Below are 19,688 nucleotides of genomic sequence, written 5' to 3' on the forward strand. Positions count from 1 at the left end.
GGCAGACCCGTTCATCTCCTTGAGCAGGAGGCTGACATCGCAAGGAAACAAAGCTGTCTGAAACAGCCTGATTATTCCCTTTGTCTTGAGTATCGCTGTGTCAAAGCAGCCTCTAGTAATTTCATGTAAGGTGACTGTTGCAACGCCAGCCTTTGAGTTGAGCTCATTTACTTGGGTTACTCTCTTTTCCTGTCCCACTGTACTCGTCCCACCCAGCCTGAGAACCTTGTAAGCCTGCCTCTTTCTTCCCTAAAAACAATTCTGTGGGGGAGAATAAATTATGCTGACCGAGGCGGATTGGTTCTAAATTAGCGTTTAAATTGCCAAGAGGAAAATATATACCCGCCTAGATTTGTATTGCAAACTAAGCCAGGTTAAAATTAGTTGAATTTCCCTATATAATTGTCTTTGGGTTGTGTGAGATTTCTATGTGTTAGAGAGGTAGGATATGCCAGGAGCAAAAGGTTGGCCCAGGGCAGCTGGCTGAGCTTCATGGCTGAGGAGGGGATTTGAACTGGATCCTAGAGCCTCGTGTGGCGCAGAGAGGTAAAGCAGCAGTTTCTGCAGCTGAAACTCTCCCCACGGCCTGAGTTCGATCCCAGCGGAAGCTGGTTTCAGGCAGCCGGCTCAGGTCGACTCAGCCTTCCATCCTCCCGAGGTTGGTAAAATGAGTACCCAGTTAGCTGGGGGAAAGGGAATCACGGCCGGGGAAGGCAACGGCGAACCACCCCGCTATAAGGCCTGCCAAGAAAACGTCAGCGAAAGCTGCTGTCCCTCCAAGAGTCAGTAATGACTCAGTGCTTGCACGAGAGGTTCCTTTCCTTTCCTTTCCTTTCCTTTCCTTCTGGTCCTAGTCTGATATTTTTAACCACGGCAAAAAAGCAGGAAGTGAACATAGAACCCTTCAAGGCCAAAGGAAAATCCATTCTTGATGCTGAAACGTCTTGATGTTGAAACGGGCAAAGCTGGTAATAGGCCCGGGCTAGATGGGAAATGTAGGCCCCATTTCAAACTGCCCATTGTGTTTTTTTAATCAGTTCTAAATACATATGAACTAGAATGATTTATAAAAAAAAGGTAACGGCAAGCACTTTTATTCAAGATGTATATAAGACATCACTTCTTCACATTCAGAAATGCTTTATGTAGGGTGACCCTATGAAAAGGAGGGCAGGGCTCCTGTATCTTTAACAGTTGCATAGAAAAGGGAATTTCAGCAGGTGTCATTTGTATATATGAAGAACCTGGTGAAATTCCCTCTTCATCGCAACAGTTAAAGCTGCAGGAGCTATACTAGAGTGACCAGATTTAAAAGAGGGCAGCTTTAACTGTGGTGATGAAGAGGGAATTTCACCAGGTTCCCCATATATACAAATGACACCTGCTGAAATTTCATTTTCAGTACAACTGTTAAAGATACAGGCACCCTGTCCTCCTTTCCATAGGGTCACCCTACTTTACGTGCTTTTCTTTGGGCAAATGCACCACCAGCAACAGAAAAATCAAGCAACTTTGCCTTGTCGATGTTAATAAATTAACAAATCTTTACCAATGCCCCCCCCCTTTGCCTCTAGCAAGAGGACTCAGAATACGCCCCCGCAAAATCATAGGCTCATGCCAACTGGCCCCACTGCCCCCGCCCCCTGCCCAGCCCTGGGTGGAGGAAGAGCTGGCCAAAGAAAGTCAAGGGTTGGGACCTTTCCTCCACTGTTTCTTAGTGTCTTGGCTTGGTGGGGCCAACACTGGTGAGACCACACCACATTACCAGTGTTTTGCCCTTTAAGATTCTGGCTGTAAGGCCGCTTCTAATATTAGTGATTCAGCCAGCCGGCTCCTCTTTCTATGGGGTGGGCAGCCAGCCAGCACCCACCTTGCAGCAAAGTTATAAATATCTCAACTCCCAGTTCCTGAGGCACATGGGCTGCCCCACCTAACGCTGGCTTCTGGAACAGTCACAGTGGCCGAGGGACACCGCGTCGCCTTTCACAGCTACTGCGAAAACCCCAATAGCTCTCCTATATTACAAGCACATCGCTAATGTCTTGAGCAAAGAAGAGTAGTTACTAAGCATTTATTTGCTTTAGAAACTTCTGTGTCACCTTTGGTTTTCCCCAAGGTGGTTCGCGATAAAAGAAATTGGAAGTTGGAAACAGGAGGCTCATAGTTCAAAAGCAGGCCGTGGCAAGCTTCCGGGGTATATAGCCTGGTAACCAACTGACCTTCCCTGAAATGGCTGTAATGCAGCCAGAAGGTGATGGTCTTACAGGGTGGGCCCTTTGCCTTCTGGGGCCTGGTTGGAATCTGCTGGCTTCTTGTCTCTCCTTCCGCTGCAACGAAGGCTCAGCGGCCCCGGATGATACCACCACCACTACCACCCCGACCAGCTGCTGTTCTTTCCCAGAAGGCAGATGGTCCCGGTGGTCTCTGTGAGCAGGGAGGAAGGCCCAACCTAGCTGGTGAAAGCAGCAGCAAATGGAAGTGGCAGCTATCGCAACCAATTTCGTGAATGGATGATTCAAGCGTTTGTCTTTGCGTGTGGCAGGAAAACCCCATACCTGCTGGGGAATGCTCTCCTATCCCCGGGCTAACTTGGGGGTGGGAATGAAGGCAATAGAAATGGTCAGGAGTGTGGAAAACCAATCCTGAGATGAATGGTTGAAGGAACCGGGTGTTTTTTAGCCTGGAGAAGAGTCAGCTGAAGGGGGATTCAAAGGCTGCCCTATAGAAAAAGGCCAGTGGCTTGTTCTTCACTAGCCCAGAGGGCTGGACTAGATTGTAGAGTTTGACATTACAGGAGGGGAGATCTTGGTTAGATTGCTTGATGTTACGAGCTGTTCCACAACGGAACCAGTTACCTAAGGGTGGGGGTGGGTTATTCTTTGCTGGGTGTCTTCAAGAAAATGCTCTTGGGGGTTACTCCAGCTCTGTATTTCCTGTATCGAGTTGGAAGCTGGACTAGATATCCTGCAAGCCTTCTTCAACCATGACCGGGTGCTGGGACATTTGTCTCCAGCTCCCAGGAAGGTCAGGGTGTGCTCCCGTCTTCCCTAGACTAGGGCCCTGCAGCTGTGTTGGACTACAACACCCACTGGCTGGGGATGATGGCAGGCCAGCACATCTGGAGGGCCCTAGGCTGGAGGAAGCTGGTGTAGAAGATGGCAGCATTTGTGAGAGCCAGAATGCCAGGAGGAAATGTACATATGTCTCCTTATCAATCTGCCTCCTATGGAGGCAGTCAGTTGGTTGTTCTAAGCTAATGTCTAGTCCCTCAACCTGTGCCATACGCTTGGTCAGAATCAAAGGGCTGAACAGACGGAGCCGGATTACTGCTGCTCCTGTTCTGTAGTTGCTCTCCTGATGACAAATCAGTGGAACACCCTCGTTTTTATGTATCAGTGGGCTTGTTCTTCTATACGTTGTGCGTCTTGCAAATCACTGCAAGGTTAAAGGGTGTCACTTTGGGCTTTATGTTGGAGCCCCCTTCCTTCACAATGGGCTGCTGGCTCCGTCTAACGCTTGCTCTGCCTTTAGCTTAGCCGCAGGGGTGGCTGGCACTGGTGGAAATGTCTGGATTTGACCCAGAGTTCTCCATCTGGTGGACCCCTCCAGGCAACTGTTGTAAAGCATACAGTGGTGGCCAAAATTGTGGACGCTTTTTGAATTTTCCACGTTTTGCAACTTCGCATGCTTATAGAAAATGTTCTGTTTCACAAAGTTCAAATGTTTATATATCAATTGAAATAGAATTTAATGCTGAATAAAAAAAGTTAGGCTTACTTTAGTCTAAAAACGAACACCGGTGTGATTGAGTGAAGAAGCGTATTGGAATTGCAAACCCTGCTGGCCAATCACACTCCTTGTCCTGGGGACCAATCCCATGGCCGTAGCGGCGATACATCCTGTTTCAAGTTGGGGAAAGTCAGTTTTGCTGTTTGTTCTGGAACTGAAGTGCCATGGGAGATGGTGTGGATATTTGGAAATATTTCTCAAATTAAAAGTGTACGTCCGTCCATCATCAATAGCGCAATGGCACCAAAGAAAAGAGTGGATTGGTCACCCAGGAAAAGAAGCAGGGTGTTTGAATTACAAGAATCAGGTCTTTCAATTAATATATAAACATTTGAATTTTGTGAAACAGAACATTTTCCATAAGCATGCGAAGTTGCAAAGCATGAAAATTTCAAAAAGTGTCCACCGTTTCGGCCCCAGCTGTAATAGGATTTTCCTTTCAGGACTACAATATCTCATCCTCTTCCGCCAGATGCTGACCCCGAGGTGACCATGGCAATGCTGCGTTGGATCTATACGGATGAGCTGGAGCTGAGAGAAGACGATGTGTTCCTGACGGAGCTGATGAAACTAGCCAACAGGTTTCAGCTCCAGCTCCTCAGGGAAAGGCAAGCCTCGGAATGAGCTGTTACATCTGTCTTAATTAGCCGGGCTATTTATCCTAATGCAATTCGTTGTTGTTCTGTGTGTCCCTCTAGGAAGCGGCTTTATATCCAGAGATGGGCATTCTTACTACTAAGGCAACTGTGTTTATTTATTTGCTGTTATATCTGATCGGGACCAAAATCCTTTTTAAAGGATCTCATACTAATATAAAGCATAAGAACATAAAAAGTGCCCTGCTGGATCAGACCAAGGGTCCGTCTAGTCCAGCACTCTGTTCACACAGTGGCCAAGCAGCTGTCGATTAGGGACTCAAAGCAGGACACGGGTGCAACAACACTCTCCCACCCGTGTTCCCCAGCAACTGATGTATATAGGCTTACTGCCTCTGATAGTGGAGGTAGCGTGGAGCCATGAGGACTGGTAACCATAGATAGCCTTCGCCTCCAGGAATTTATCCAACCCCCCTTTTAAAGCCATCCAGATTGGTGGCCATCCCTACATCTTGTGGTAGTGAGTTCCATAGTTTAACTCTGCGCTGTGTGAAGAAGTCCTTCCTTTTATTTGTCCTGGATCTCCCACCCATCAGCTTCATGGGATGACCCCTTTGGGTTCTAGTATTTTGAGAGAGGGAGAAAAATGTCTCCCTGTTCACATTCTCCACACCAGGCATAATTTCGTCCACCTCTATCATGTCTCCCCTGAGCCGCCTCTTTTCCCTATTGTTTAGCTGTTGAGATGCTTCCCTCCTTCCTTTGTATGTGTCCAACAGTGAAAATGATCTCCTAGTAAAACCCTCCACCTCCTTACTGACTCCTTGTTCTGCTTTCCACGTCTCTCTCGGTAGGTGTGAAAAAGGCGTCATGTCGCTTGTAAACGTCAGGAACTGCATCCGTTTCTATCAAACTGCGGAGGAGCTGAACGCCAGCACCTTAATGAACTACTGTGCTGAGATCATCGCTAGTCACTGGGTAAGCACTCAAAGTGGGAACACGGGGTGTTTCAAAAAGATGGGCCTGTTCAGGCAACCTGCTAAGCCATGGTTAGGCCACTAACCTTTTTGCAGCAAGTGGTTAGTGAGTGCGTTTAAACCGTCGTTATATAGCCACCATGGTAAGAAATGGTTCACATCATACGCTTAAGACTGGGTTCGGACGACACGATAACCAGCTGTAGGTAAAATAGCCAATGGTGGGTTGAATAGTCAACGAATGGTTGTTGTGTTGTCTGTCGGGACTTTTTCACACCATGGTTGTTTGTTTGGCTGAAATAACCAATGCTGTGCAGAGTTGATTATTTGAACAACCATTGGTTATCGTGTCATCTGTCGGGCACCGTTGACTATCTAGTCACACACAGTTGGTTGTTTTCGGAGACTACAGAGTCCCCTGACAAGAGTGACCAAAGCGCACCACACTGTTCAAAAGTACAATAATCATATTCTTTAGTTCTAATGCAGCCATCCCAAACCCGGTGCTCTTCCAGTGTTTTGGACTTCAACTCCCATCAGCCCCAGCCAGCATGGCCCATGGTCAGGAGTGCTGGGAGTTGTACTCCGAAACCTTTGGAAGGGGCCAGCTTGGGGAAGCCTTCTCTAATGAATGAAGGGAGACTTACATTCCTTCCTGAACAGTAGAGAAATGTACATTACGTCTCTACTGCTTTGCAAAACCTGGATCGAGGGCCGCAAAATAGAGGAGAATAGGTTGAATTCCGGTGGCAGAATAGACGTCTGACTGGAAAATACCAGTGTGTAAATCTTAATGGACCCCCCTTATACATTGGCGTTTGTCAAACAGCTGTATGGATCAGGAGCCAGTGTGGTGGGGTGGTCTGAGTGTCAGACTGGGAGTCGGGAGATCCAGGTTCTAGTCCCCACTCAGCCATGGAAACCCACTGGGTGACTTTGGGCCAGTCCCAGGCCACAGCTAGACCTAAGGTTTATCCTGGGATCATCCAGGGTTCGCCCCTGCCTGAGCACTGGATCCCCTGTGTGTCACCTAGATGAACAGGTTTGACCCCTGGAGAATCCAGGGATAAACCTTAGGTCTAGCTATGGCCCCAGGCTCTCAGCCCAACCTAACTCACAGGGTTGTTGTCGTGAGGATAAAATGGAGAGGAGGATTATGTACGCCGCCTTTGGTTCCCTAGAGGAAAATGGCGAGTTATAAATGCAATAAATAAATAAATAAATATTTTGGTGAGTCTGACTTCAAATATTCATTCCCACTCCAATTTGGCGATTGATTTCTACCGCTGTGCCCAGGAGTTCATTCTGCCTAAGCAGTGTGTGATTCTTCATTTTAAAACCCTTTCCCCCCCTAATATTTTATTACAAGATAAAAATATATTTACAGTTATTTCTACAAAGCATGATTACAGTCATTAAAAATACTAAAAGGTTTTAACAGTAAATCATTATTTTATATATCTATCTTACCCGATCTAGTTTCAACCTCATTGGATAGTAGCAATGGTAAAGGAGAATTTAGTTATGTAGAGGTTTGATTCAGTCAGTGGAATCTTTAACATAGTTTACAAAAGGGGACCATATTGTTTCAAAAGGATCATGTCTCAGTTGCCCCGACAAGACCCTACGGCGGTATGTTAACTTTTCAGAACAGGCGAAGCCCCATACTTTCTTCTTCCAGCCATTTAACGTGGGTCCCTTCGAATCTTTCCAACGCTCAGCAATTTCTAGGCGTGCTGCCTTTAGCAAGATAGTTACAAGTTCTTTATAGATGAGGGGCGGGTTTAAAACATTTGGCAGGGACAACAGAGCCAGACTCGGTTCTGGCAGAATTGTCTGACCGGTGGCATCCGAAATTGTCTTGAAGACAGTCTTCCTAAGCAGTGTGTGATTCTTCGTTTTAAAACCTTGACTTCATATGTTTTTACCCAATTTAGAGTATTGCAGAAAAGCTGGATCCTTAAATATCCCCAGCACTTCTGCTTCCCAGGTTCCAGCACATTCCTAAGAGGACAGGTATTCTTGTTTAGTGAGATACAGAAACCGTTTCTGCCACTGTAAATAGCGCTGAAGCGTTGACCAGACTTGTGATTTAAAAGGCTAGAGTGTGTTGTTGGAATAAGTGACTTCTCTGATTTTCGCAGGATGATTTGAGGAAAGAAGACTTCAGCAGCATGAGCGCTCAGCTCTTGTATAAAATGTTCAAATCTAAAACGGAGTTCCCTTTACACAAAGCTATTAAAGTGGAGAGAGAAGACGTTGTTTTCCTGTATCTTATTGAAATGGATTCACAGGTATGATGAGATCTCTTCCAACCTTCCCCCATCTGCACCAGGATGGAATATTTGAAATATTTCTAAAACGGGCTGTTTATAAGAACATCAGAGCCCTGCTGGTTCAGACCAAGGGTCCATCTAGTCCAGCACTCTGTTCACACAGTGGTCAACCAGCCGTTGACTAGGCACCCACAAGCAGGACATGGTGCAGCAGCACCCTCCCACCCATGTTCCCCAGCAGCTGCTGTATATAGGCTTACTGCCTCATACTGGAGGCAACACACGACCATCAGGACTAGTAGCCATTGATAGCTTTCTCCAGCAATTTATCTAACCCCTTTTTAAAGCCATCCAAATGGGTGGCCATCACTACACCTTGTGGTAGTGAGTTCCATAGTTAGAATTATAGATAGTAGAGTTGGAAGGGGCCTATAGCCATCAAGTCCAATGCAGGAATCCACCCTAAAACATCCCTGACAGATGGTTGTCCAGCTGCCTCTTGAAGGCCTCTGGTGTGGGAGAACCCACAACCTCAATAGGTCACTGGTTCCATTGTTGTATTGCTCTAACTGTCAGGAAGTTTTTCCTGATGTCCAGCCGGAACCTGGCTTCCTGTAACTTCAGCCCCTTATTCCGTGTCCTGCACTCTGGGAGGATCGAGAAGAGATCCTGGCCCTCCTCTGTGTGACAACCTTTCAAGTATTTGAAGAGTGTTCTCATGTCTCCCCTCAATCTTCTCTTCTCCAGGCTAAACATGCCTCGTTCTTTCAGTCTCTCTTCATAGTTCTTTGTTTCCAGACCCCTGATCATCCTGGTTGCCCTCCTCTGAACACGCTCCAGCTTGTCTACATTCTTCTTGAATTTAACCGTGCGCTGTGTGAAGAAGTCCTTCCTTTTATCTGTCTTGAATCCCCCACCCATCAGCTCCATGGGATGACCCATTTGGTTCTAGTATTTTGAGAGAGGGAGAAAAATGTCTCCCTGTTCACATTCTCCACACCAGGCATAATTTTGTCCACCTCTATCATGTCTCCCCTCAGCCTCCTCTTCCCCGAGCTAAACAATCCCAGCTGTTCTAACCTTCCCTCAGAGGGGAGATGCTCCAGCCCCTTCATCATTTTAGTTGCCCTTTTCTGCATTACCTAACCAATGCAGAATAGCAGTATCAGAGGCAGTAAGCCTGTATACACTGAGACGGGTAAAAAAACAACACCCCTAAGTGGTGTAATTGGTTACTTCACTGTTGTTGTTATTATTATTATTCTAATACCTCTAATTGAACATTTCTCCTTGAGGTGGGTAGTTGCTCCCCCCCTTCTTTTAGCAATTTATGAAGCTGCCTTGTACATCCAGGCCATTGATCCACATAGCCCAGTTCTTTTTCCTCCTGATTGCCCCTGGTTCTCCCTTTTTTATTTTTGACTCATTATTTGAACTGGGATTGAACCTGTATGCATTGTATGTGCCTCATTATTGGGCCTTGGCTGCTCCCCTCTTCGAAGAGAATGTTTTGCCCCTGTGTGTTTCCTTAGCGACTGGCATTAAATGTGGAACAAACATTAGAATCCTAGATTTATCTGCCTCGCACTGCTCCGGTCTCTGCTGCTGATGTTTTGACACTGCCCAACACCTGTCCTCTAATCTGGTTTCTGCAGCTGCCTGGGAAGTTAAATGAACTGGATCACAACGGAGACCTCGCTTTAGATCTCGCTCTTTCTCGAAGGCTGGAGAGTATTGCAACCACTCTGGTTAATTACAAAGCAGACGTCGACATGGTGGACAAGAAAGGATGGAGCCTGTTGCATAAAGCTATTCAAAGAGGTAAGGATGCAAACGTATGTCTGGCGAAAACACTGCTGATTTTGTAGACGCTGCCGTTTAAATTTCTAGATGGCCAAGTGGCTACGAGCGTTTGTGGAATCCCATCTCTAGGCTTAAACTCGTGTTCCTTTGTATCAACCTGTGCAACTCTCAGGGCAGAATCCCGCTTTTCTGGCAGCAAACACAGCGTTGCTCACCCCGTATTTTCTCCTCACAGGCAGAGTAGGGTCTGGATTTGTGGAGAAGCAAGGGCGATGTGGAGTGGGACTGTGGACACCAGCCGGGGTCCACAGTTCCACTTAACACGGTGGGAATTGCACCAGTCCCTGCTGGGCATCTCAACCTTCAGCCCTTCTCTGGAGGATAAAGGGGACCGAGGGGGCTCCCAGCAGCTGCACTGTGCTTTGGAGGGGCTTAGAGGGCCATACAACATCTGGGGCAATCTCTTCCCAAGCTGGGCGGCCAGAGGGTTGGGGCTGGGTTTTTGTTCTGCCTTTCTGGGCTGCTCAAAAGTGCAGAAATCATTGTAGGACCAAGCCCAGTTCCAGGCTGGGAAGGATGCCAGGTGGTTGTCCCTGACAACGCACATAGTTTTGGAGATGGGGGCAAGACTCCTTTGCTCGGGGGAAGTGTAGGGCCCCAAGTGATCACAACATTCTGGTTGGGTACCTAGGCCAGCCAAAAATGGGTGTGCCCTCCCCCCCCCCCCCAAAAAAAAACAGAAAGAGAAAAAGAACCCTGGAGTTGATCTGCTGTTCAAGTGTGGAAAAGTGGCTGATGGGGTTTTAGTTATTTCTTAGCGCACTCTTGAATCAAAAGGCTCCCAGAACAGCTTACAAGACAGTCCCTGCCTTCAGCCAAAAAGGACAGGTGGCACAAGGAAAGAGGGATGTGGGACGTCCCACGTGCAAAACAGCTGCTCTACCGCTGAGCAGTGGCTTCTCCTAATCATTCCCATCTTCCCCGGCAAATGCCTCCCTGCTCCCTAGCTGCTTTCTTCTTCCGCAGCCAACACAATGTTGTATAGATGCATTACCAACCGTGTAGCTCCACCTCCCGTGTATCCACAGACATCAGCTTGCAATAGCTTGCTGGGTGCTGCCCTAATGTGGACCACATTAAGAGGAGGAAAAGGAAAGGGACCTCTCGTGCAAAGCCCTTGAGACATTGCTGACTCCGAGAGGGACGCCTGCTTTCGCTGACGTTTTCTTGGCAGACTTTGTAGTGGGCTGGTTTGCCATGGCCTTCCCCAGTCGTGGTTGCCTTTCCCCCAGCTAGCTGGGTACTCATTTTACAGAGGAAGGATGGAAGGCTGAGTCGACCTGAACCAGCTTCCGCTGGGATCGAACTCAGGCCGTGGGGAGAGTTTCGGCTGCAGTAACTGCTGCTTACCACTCTGTGCCACACGAGGCTTGAGTCCCCGGACTATTATTATTATTATTATTATTATTATTATTATTATTATTATTATTATATTTATTTGTATCCCGCCTTTTGCCCAATGCTGGGCCTCAAGGTGGCCTTAAAAAGTTTAAAATATACATGGGGGGGGAGGGAAACAAAACCATAAACAATTAAAAAATACACAACAAAATGATAAGACATTAACATAGATGGAGGGCTGGATTATTCTCCAAAGGCCTGCTTGAACAAAAAAGTTTTTGCCTGCTTCCGAAAGCCCATCAAGGAGGGAGCCAGCCTAGCTTCCCCGGGAAGAGAGTTCCAGAGCACCGGAGCAGCCACCGAGAAGGCCCTGTCCCGTGTTCCCACCAAGCGTGCCTGTGAAGAAGGTGGGACTGAAAGAAGGGCCTCTCCAGAAGATCTCAAAGCACGGACTAATACTGGACATTAGACTGTATTTCTTGTAAGTTGGCGTTGAAAAGCAAAACGTAAAAAAACCCACACCCTAGGAGGCTTGCAAAACGTTTGGTGCGCTTCGCTTGTTCTGAAGTTGATAGTGCAGGAAAAGGGATCACCTTGAGGATTCGTACGTTCAGATAGGAACTGGTTGCCATGGTAGTGATGTCCAGAGAGCGCAAGAGCAGAGCAGCAGCGTCTTGGATTACATGTGTCTCAGGCAAGACGGAGTGGGGCTGTTTTTTAATGAGCAGTGTAAAACGATGGCCCAAAATCAATCGTTCTGCCCTTGAGCTAAACACCTGTAGAAAAGAAACTTCACGGGACTGTAACGCTTTCCAGAGGGGTAGTCGCGTGAGTCTGCTGCAGCAAAAAAAGCTTAGCAGGAGAATTTGCTTCTCCGTTTAGAAATTTTTAGAAGGGGGCTCAATTCTTTGGGGCAAGCGCTTAAAAAAGCCCTATTTTCAAACGTGAGCCTTGTAATCTTTTTCTTTCTACTGGCTTCCAGTCTGTTTCCGGGCACAATTCAAAGTGCTGGTTATGACCTATAAAGCTCTATATGGTTCGGGTCCAGGTTATTTGAAAGACCGTATTCTCCCTTATGAGCCTGCCCGTGCTTTGAGATCTTCTGGAGAAGCCCTTCTTTCAGTCCCACCATCTTCACAGGCACGCTTGGTGGGAACACGGGAGAGGGCCTTCTCGGTGGCTGCTCCGGTGCTCTGGAACTCTCTTCCCTGGCTCCCTCCTTAATGGGCTTTCGGAACTTTTTTGTTCCAGCAGGCCTTTGGAGAATAATCCAGCCCTCCATCTATGTTAATGTCTTATCATTCTGTTGTGTATTTTTTTAATTGTTTATGGTTTTGTTTCCCTCCCACCCCATGTATATTTTAAACTTTGTAAGGCCGCCTTGAGGCCCAGCATTGGGCAAAAGGCAGGATACAAATAAATACAATATATAATATAATATAATCTTTTTCTTTCCCTTTCCGAAAAAGGAGACAACTTTGCTGCTAGTTTCCTCATTAAAAACGGTGCCCGGGTGAACGCCGCAACGTTGGGAGACCAGGAGACACCTCTGCACCTGGTGGCGTCGTACAGCCCCAAGAAGCATAAACCAGATATAATGGCAGAGATGGCGCAAATTGCCGAGTCCCTCTTGAAGGCAGGAGCCAATCCCAACATGCAGGACAGCAAAGGGAGGTAAGTATGGGGCACCCCCCTTGTTCGTTTGGGTCTTTCTCTTATTGTTGGTAATGTTGACCTGAACATCTAAAGCTGCCCTACAGAGCGGCAGGTACCGTATTTCTTCGATTGTAAGTCGCCATCGATTGTAAGACACACACTAATTTCACTACCACCAACAGAAACCGTCTTCAAAGGCAGCCCTACGTAGAGCGCATTGCAGTAATCTAACTTGGAGGTTACCAGAGCATGGACAACTGAAGCCAGGTTATCCCTGTCTAGATAGGGGCGTAGCTGGGCCACCAACCGGAGTTTGTAGAAGGCACTCCGTTCCAGGCTGGGGAGGACGCCAGGTGGTTGTCCCTGACCACGCACAGAGTTTTGGAGATGGAGGCAAGACTCCTTCGCTTGGGGGAGGAGTAGGGCCCCAGTGATCGCAACATTCTGGTTGGGTACCTAGGCCAGCCAAAAATGGGTGTGCTTCCCCCCCCCCCCAAAAAAAAAGAAAGAAAGAAAGAGAAAAAGAACCCTGGAGTTGATCTGCTGTTCAAGTGTGAAAAAGTGGCTGATGGGGTTTTAGTTATTTCTTAGCGCACTCTTGAATCAAAAGGCTCCCAGAACAGCTTACAAGACAGCCCCTGAACATCTAAAGCTGCCCTACAGAGCGGCAGGTACCGTATTTCTTCGATTGTAAGACGCCATCGATTGTAAGACACACACTAATTTCAGTACCACCAACAGGAAAAAAAAAACCTAAGACACACCCGCGATTCTAAGACGCACCCCATTTTTAGAGACGTTTATATGGGGGGAAAAGTGCGTCTTAGAATCGAAGAACTAGGGTAACTCATCCATGTAATAATAATATAATAAAAATAATAATTTCTTTCTTACCCGCCTCTCCCTTCTGATCGAGGCGGGGAGCAACAGTAAATATAAAATACATAAAAATGAATTAAGAACATAATATACCTTGTTAAAACATCCTAAAATTCCACTGGATAGGTCCGCCGGAAGAGATCAGTTTTGATAGCTTTCTTAAATGCTGATAGACTGTAAAGTTGCAGAGTCTCCTCCGGCAGGCCATTCCACAGTCTGTTTTAAAGAAATAAATAACATAAAAACAACAGTATCCTTATAAAAACAGCTATTCTGGGGTCTGTTAAAAACATACAAACTCCGCTCATGTTGTTAAACGCTATTAAATGCCTGAGAGAAGAGAAAAATCTAGACCTGGCGCCTGAAAGATAACAGCGTTGGCACCAGGCGAGCCTCATCGGGGAGATAATTCCACAGTCGGGGGGCCACCACCGAGAAGGTCCTGTCCCTTGTTGCCATCCTCTCAGCTTCCCTCGGAGTAGGCACTCGGAGGAGGACCTTAGATATTGAGCGCACTGAACAGGTAGGTTCATGTTGGGAGAGGCGTTCCGTCAGGTATGGTGGTCCCAAGCCATGTAGGGCTTTATAGGTCAAAACCAGCACCTTGAATTGGGCTCGGAAACGTATAGGCAGCCCACTTAAGCAGGCTGCATTGGGTTATATCATATTAGAATGGACTTTATAGTTCTGGTAGAAAGAAGACTAAAACAACTTGATCCAAAAAATTAATAAATGAGGGAGAAGTCTAGTCTCTTGCCTTCTAAAAATGTGCCAGTGTTAATAAATGAGGGAGGAGTCTAGTCTCTTGCCTTCTAATAATGTGCCATTGCCCGGATTTGCACCGGATTTACGCTAACCCACACTCCGTGGTCAAGTGTGGATTGTTGTTGAACCATGGGTTAGTGTGAACCCAGGATGTTTTCTGCAGGGTGGCTTGGTTACCTCACAATGTGGCTTATTTTTTCTTAGACAAACCATCTTGAGAAACCATGGTTTGTTGTTGGGTTGTTCAGCGTCATTAACAAGCCACCCTGCAGAAAGTGTCCTGGTTTCCGACAACACGCTGACCCACAGTTCAACAACAACCCACACTTGACCACCGAGTATGGGTAAGCAGGTTGTGTGAACGGCCCCCTAATAAGGAGGAGGTCTTGCTGCCAGGTCTTCGGAAGTCCTTGTACCTTAATGGAGGTGTCCTCCCTCTCATACACTTTTCCCCCTCCCTCTCTTTCTAGAACTCCTCTGCATGCTTCCATCGTTGTGAGAAATGACCAAGTATTCAGCCAGCTACTTCAATGCAAGCAGTAAGTCTGTGCAAGCTAGCTAAATATGACACAATCTATTGGGTTGGTGTTTTAAGTAAGGGGGACGGGTTTAAGTAAGGGAAGCAATGTCCTAGTCAACCTTTTGTTATGTTAAGAGAGTGTCTGGGACGCTCTGTGCTTTCCTGAAATTGAACTAGGGATTCCTAGGCTGTTAATCTCCTTGTCGCAGGTGATTTTGGCTGCCAACTCACCAATCTGGGAGAGTGGGCACCCAAATGGCAGATGCGGTTCAACGTAAGCAAGTGTAAGGTGATGCACATTGGGGCAAAAAACCCCAACCTAATGGGATCTGAGCTGGCGGTGACCGAACAAGAAAGAGATCTTGGGATTGTGGTAGACAGCTTGATGAAGATGTCCACCCAGTGTGCGGCCGCTGTAAAGAAGGCAAACGCCATGTTAGGCATTATAAGAAAAGGAATTGAGAATAAAACGGCCGGTATCATACTGCCCTTATACAAATCTATGGTGCGACCACACTTAAGAGTACTGTGTACAGTTCTGGTCACCACACCTATAAAAGGATATTACAGAGCTGGAGGAAGTGCAGAAAAGGGCAACTCAAATGATGAAGGGGATGGAGCATCTCCCCTATGAGGGAAGGTGACAACAGCTGGGATTGTTTAGCTTGGAGAAGAAGAGGCTAAGGGGAGACATGATAGAGGTGGATGAAATTATGCATGGTGTGGAGAATGTGGACGGGGAGACATTTTTCTCCCTCTCTCAAAATACTAGAACCCAATGGAGTCATCCCATGCAACTGATTGGTGTGAGATCTGATGGTTGTGTTCTATCTTCAGTATTCGAGGCAATAAGCCTGTGTGCACCAGTTGCTGGGGAACATGGGTGGGAGGGTGCTGTTGCACCATGTCCTGCTTGTGGGTCCTTGGCTGACCACTGGTGGGCCACTTTGTGAGCAGAGTGCTGGACTAGATGGACCCTTGGTCTGATCCAGCATCAGGGCTCTTCTGATGTTCTAACTCTCTTCTTCTAAATTGCTTATCTTATAGCCAGTCTCTTTTGCTGGAGACAGTTGGGTGGTTCTTCGCAGTCACTTGAGCTACTCCCAGCTGCAAGGGGGGGTGTTGGCTAGAACACTGGGCTTGGGGAAGTCTCTCCGTGGTGGCAAAAGGCAACGAAGAGGCAGAAGAGAGCAAGGAATTAAAATATTAACCGTGCCATCCTGTGCATATATCCTCAGAAGTATTCCCACTGAGTTCAGTGGGGTTTACTCCCAACTGCAAGGCTATGAGATTACAGCCTAAGGGAACAATTTTCTGCACAGCAATGAGAAAAATAGAACAACTAAGGTGATGCCTCATTTTGGGACTATTAGGGTATTTAAAGGCTGGAAGCAAGCTTTTGTGGGTCGTACTTTTAAAGTTAGGCTTAGGTTTGCAGAGCAAAAAAACAGTGGCTGCTGCATTGTTAACGGAGCGCAACTGAGCCCTGCATGATCTTTTTCGAAGGTGAAAGGCATAGCGAAATCCTTGGGCACCATTGGACTGTTACATTGGTAACCCAAACTTTATTTATTTATTTCTTACATTTCTATACCGCTCAATAGCCAGGGCTCTCTGGGCGGTTCGCAACAGTATTAGTTTTTCCCCCAATACTAAAATATCCCAAATGATTCAAGTTACTAATAGTTGAAATCAGGAAAAATGTCATAGAATCATAGAATAGCAGAGTTGGAAGGGGCCTACAAGGCCATCGAGTCCAACCCCCTGCTCAATGCAGGAATCCACCCTAAAGCATCCCTGACAGAGGGTTGTCCAGCTGCCTCTTGAAGGCCTCTAGTGTGGGAGAGCCCACAACCTCACCAGGCAACTGATTCCATTGTCGTACTGCTCTAACAGTCAGGAAGTTTTTCCTGATGTCCAGCTGGAATCTGGCTTCCTTTAACTTGAGCCCGTTATTCCGTGTCCTGCACTCTGGGAGGATCGAGAAGAGATCCTAGCCCTCCTCTGTGTGACAACCTTTCAAGGATTTGAAGAGTGCTATCATGTCTCCCCTCACTCTTCTCTTCTCCAGGCTAAACATGCCCAGTTCTTTCTGCCCAGTTTGTACTGCTCTAACAGTCAAACTTCCTGACTGTTAGAGCAGTACGACAACGGAACCAATTACCTAGGGAGGTGGTGGGCTCTCCCACACTCAAGGCCTTCAAGAAGCAGCTGGAAAGCCCTCTGTCAGGGATGCTTTAGGGTGGATTCCTGCCTTGAGCAGGGGGTTGGACTCAATGGCCTTATAGGCCCCTTCCAACTCTACTGTTCTATGATTCTATGAAATTATGCTAGTAACCATTTGAGTACCTTCTCTGCAGAGGTAGAAAATGCGGAATGTCGCTGTTGAAAGCCCACTGTGCAAACAGGTGAAATTCAGGTAGCTGCTTAATACCCAAAGGGCTGATTTGGACCCCAAAGTCCAGACATAGATCCGTGCTTTCAGAGTGTTGTTGGGACATGAGGCGCTTGTCATTGTTCTTGTTAGACTTGATCTGGAGCTGAAGGATCACGAAGGGAGTACCGCCCTGTGGCTTGCCGTCCAGTATATCACTGTGTCTTCCGACCAGTCCGTCAACCCCTTCGAGGATGTGCCCGTGGAGAACGGCACCTCTTTTGATGAGAACAGCTTTGCCGCCAGGCTCATCCAGCGAGGCAGCAATACAGATGCTCCCGATACAGTGACAGGTGAGAGAGAGAGAGAAAGAGAGAGTGGTGGTGCTGGCAGGTAGAGTCTGCTGCTTGCAGGAAACTGAGGGAAAGGGTTGGTTTGCCTCGCCTTCGTGGCTGGGAGGCAAGAAGCCTTTACCTGGCATCCATTTTATTTTATTTATTTATCTATTTAGAGTATTTTTATCCCGCACCTCAGCCAAAAGGCTCTTAGAGCGGCTTACAATGGATCAATAAAGAAGACAGTCCCTACCCTCAGGCTTACATTCTAAAAAAGACATGACACACAAGGAAAATGGGATGGGGAGGGAAGAGGGAGAAAATAAAAAGAAATTAAGGAGACTGCTTAGGCTGGTGGGAAGGCCCTGCTCCGTCCTCTCATCTCCCAATGGAGGGGCAAACCAACAGCTCCTTCTTCCCCACAAGGTGAAGATGTTAGCCCTGTGGGGGGGGGGGGTCCAACTGAAGCAAGCTCTGATGGTGCCTGCCTGTGCCAGTCTCCCTTGCATCTTCTTCCCCACAGGGTGAAGATGGCAGTTAGCCCCGGGGGGGGCGGGGGGCGGTTTCCAACTGAAGCAGGCTCTGATTTTGGCTTCTGGGAGGTGCTTCCTCTGTGTGTAATAATAATAATAATAATAATAATAATTATTATTCTTACCCGTCTCTCCACTTGGATTGAGGCAGGGAACAACAATGAATATAAAACACTTTAAAAACTGATTAAAAACATAGCATACATGATTAAAACTTCCTTAAAACATTCTAAAATTTCATTGGATAGGCCTGCCGGAATAGATCAGTCTTTACTGCTTTTTTAAATTCTAAAAGACGGTCAAGTTGACGAATCTCCTCCGGCAGGCCGTACCACAGTCTGGGAGCAGCAGAAGAGAAGGTGCCCCTGCCCCATTTGCACGTTCCTCGGAAGGCTCAGAGTGAAGCCATGAAGGCTTCCGAGATAGGCAGGCTTGTCGATCTGCTTTTCATTGGGCTCGTTCAGAAGACGCCTTAAACCATGACTTTAACCATGGTGGTCAAGCCAGAAAGCTGGGCTGCGTTCAGGAAACCGCTTAAACCACGGCTTTGACCATAATAAAAGCAGCAGATTACAACAGCTAAGCCTCTCAGAGCGCAGAGGCAGCATAAAACCAATATTGAATAAAACATCGGATATCATTCAGTGTATATGTAAAAAAAAAAAGAAAAAAAAACCATCACGTCACTAGAATGCCCCTAGCGCGAAGCGGAGACCGAACGGAGACCGGCTGCTGAAGTAGCAGGAGCACAAGGGACAGCAGGATATGATTTCCACCACAGAAGAAGCTGGGACACCCTACCCACCCCGGCCTGGGCAGGAGGACTGCAGGGGGGAAATAAATAACTCTGTATTGCTTGTTTATCTGATCATCTGATGAGAACATGGTAGGTTGTTTGACAAACAGCTTACACCCTAACCTTGTCCCCCATCATTGGTTAGTGTGACATGTGAACAGGGCCGGCGCCAACTATATTGCGCCCTAGGCATTCTGAAGCCGCCCCCCCCCCCCCGCTCGCTCACTCACCGCCCTCTCACTCGCCTGCCCATCCGCTCGCTCGCTCACTCACTGCTCCCCCCTCCTGCTCGCCCGCCGCTCCTGCCCGCTCGCCGCTCCGGCTCCCCCCTTGCTCACACGCTCCAGCTCCCCCCATCGCTCGCCCGACACCCCCGCTCGCTCGCTCACCGCTACGGCTCCCCCCTTGCTCGCCCACTCACCGCCCGCTCCCTCCCGCTCCCAGCTTTGAAGCCAGGACGCTGGGGTTGGGGGGGCGGGGCAGAGGCTTTGAAGCGGCGCGCCTGGAAGTGGCTTCCTGGTGCGCCGTACTGAAGCCTCCGCCTCCAACCTCAGCATCCTGGCTTCGAAGGAGCCAGGACGCTGGGGTTGTGCAGAGGCTGGGGCAGCGGCTTTGGAACAGCACACCCAGAAGCCGCTCTAGGAGAGCAGCTTCTGGGTACGCTGTTTGGCGCCCTCGTTTGCTTGGTGCTCTAGGCGGCCGCCTGAGTTGCCTCTATGGCAGCACCGGGCCTGCATGTGAACACCCCAAGCTGTTCCTAAAATATCTGGGCAAACTTCTTAAAGGTTTTGGCTCCTGGGGTAGGACGATAGCAGCACATGATCCTTTGTAATACCTTGCAGTGCTCAATCGTGAAATCATTTTTTATTATTTTGGATGTGAGGGAGGAGTTATGGCAATACACCTCCCCCCCCAAAGTCTTTTGTGCAGTTCTGCTTAAAATCCTTCGAAAACTTAGCGCAATGCTACCATCTCATACACCAGGCTT

General features: G+C 47.7%; 1 protein-coding gene across 1 annotated transcript in view; it reads left to right on the plus strand.

Annotated features, from left to right (window-relative positions):
* Nucleotides 1-19,688, plus strand: part of ANKFY1 (ankyrin repeat and FYVE domain containing 1) — a 55,846-nt gene that overhangs the window by 13,167 nt on the left and 22,991 nt on the right. The window contains exons 4-10 of the mRNA XM_063146614.1: nucleotides 4,262-4,397; nucleotides 5,240-5,363; nucleotides 7,507-7,656; nucleotides 9,294-9,459; nucleotides 12,312-12,516; nucleotides 14,613-14,681; nucleotides 17,190-17,389. Coding sequence (XP_063002684.1) covers nucleotides 4,262-4,397; nucleotides 5,240-5,363; nucleotides 7,507-7,656; nucleotides 9,294-9,459; nucleotides 12,312-12,516; nucleotides 14,613-14,681; nucleotides 17,190-17,389 — 1,050 coding nt within the window. The remainder of the gene's footprint in view (nucleotides 1-4,261; nucleotides 4,398-5,239; nucleotides 5,364-7,506; nucleotides 7,657-9,293; nucleotides 9,460-12,311; nucleotides 12,517-14,612; nucleotides 14,682-17,189; nucleotides 17,390-19,688) is intronic.

This window comes from Elgaria multicarinata, chromosome 22, assembly GCF_023053635.1.
Source record: "Elgaria multicarinata webbii isolate HBS135686 ecotype San Diego chromosome 22, rElgMul1.1.pri, whole genome shotgun sequence".
NCBI classification, from domain to species: domain Eukaryota; kingdom Metazoa; phylum Chordata; class Lepidosauria; order Squamata; family Anguidae; genus Elgaria; species Elgaria multicarinata.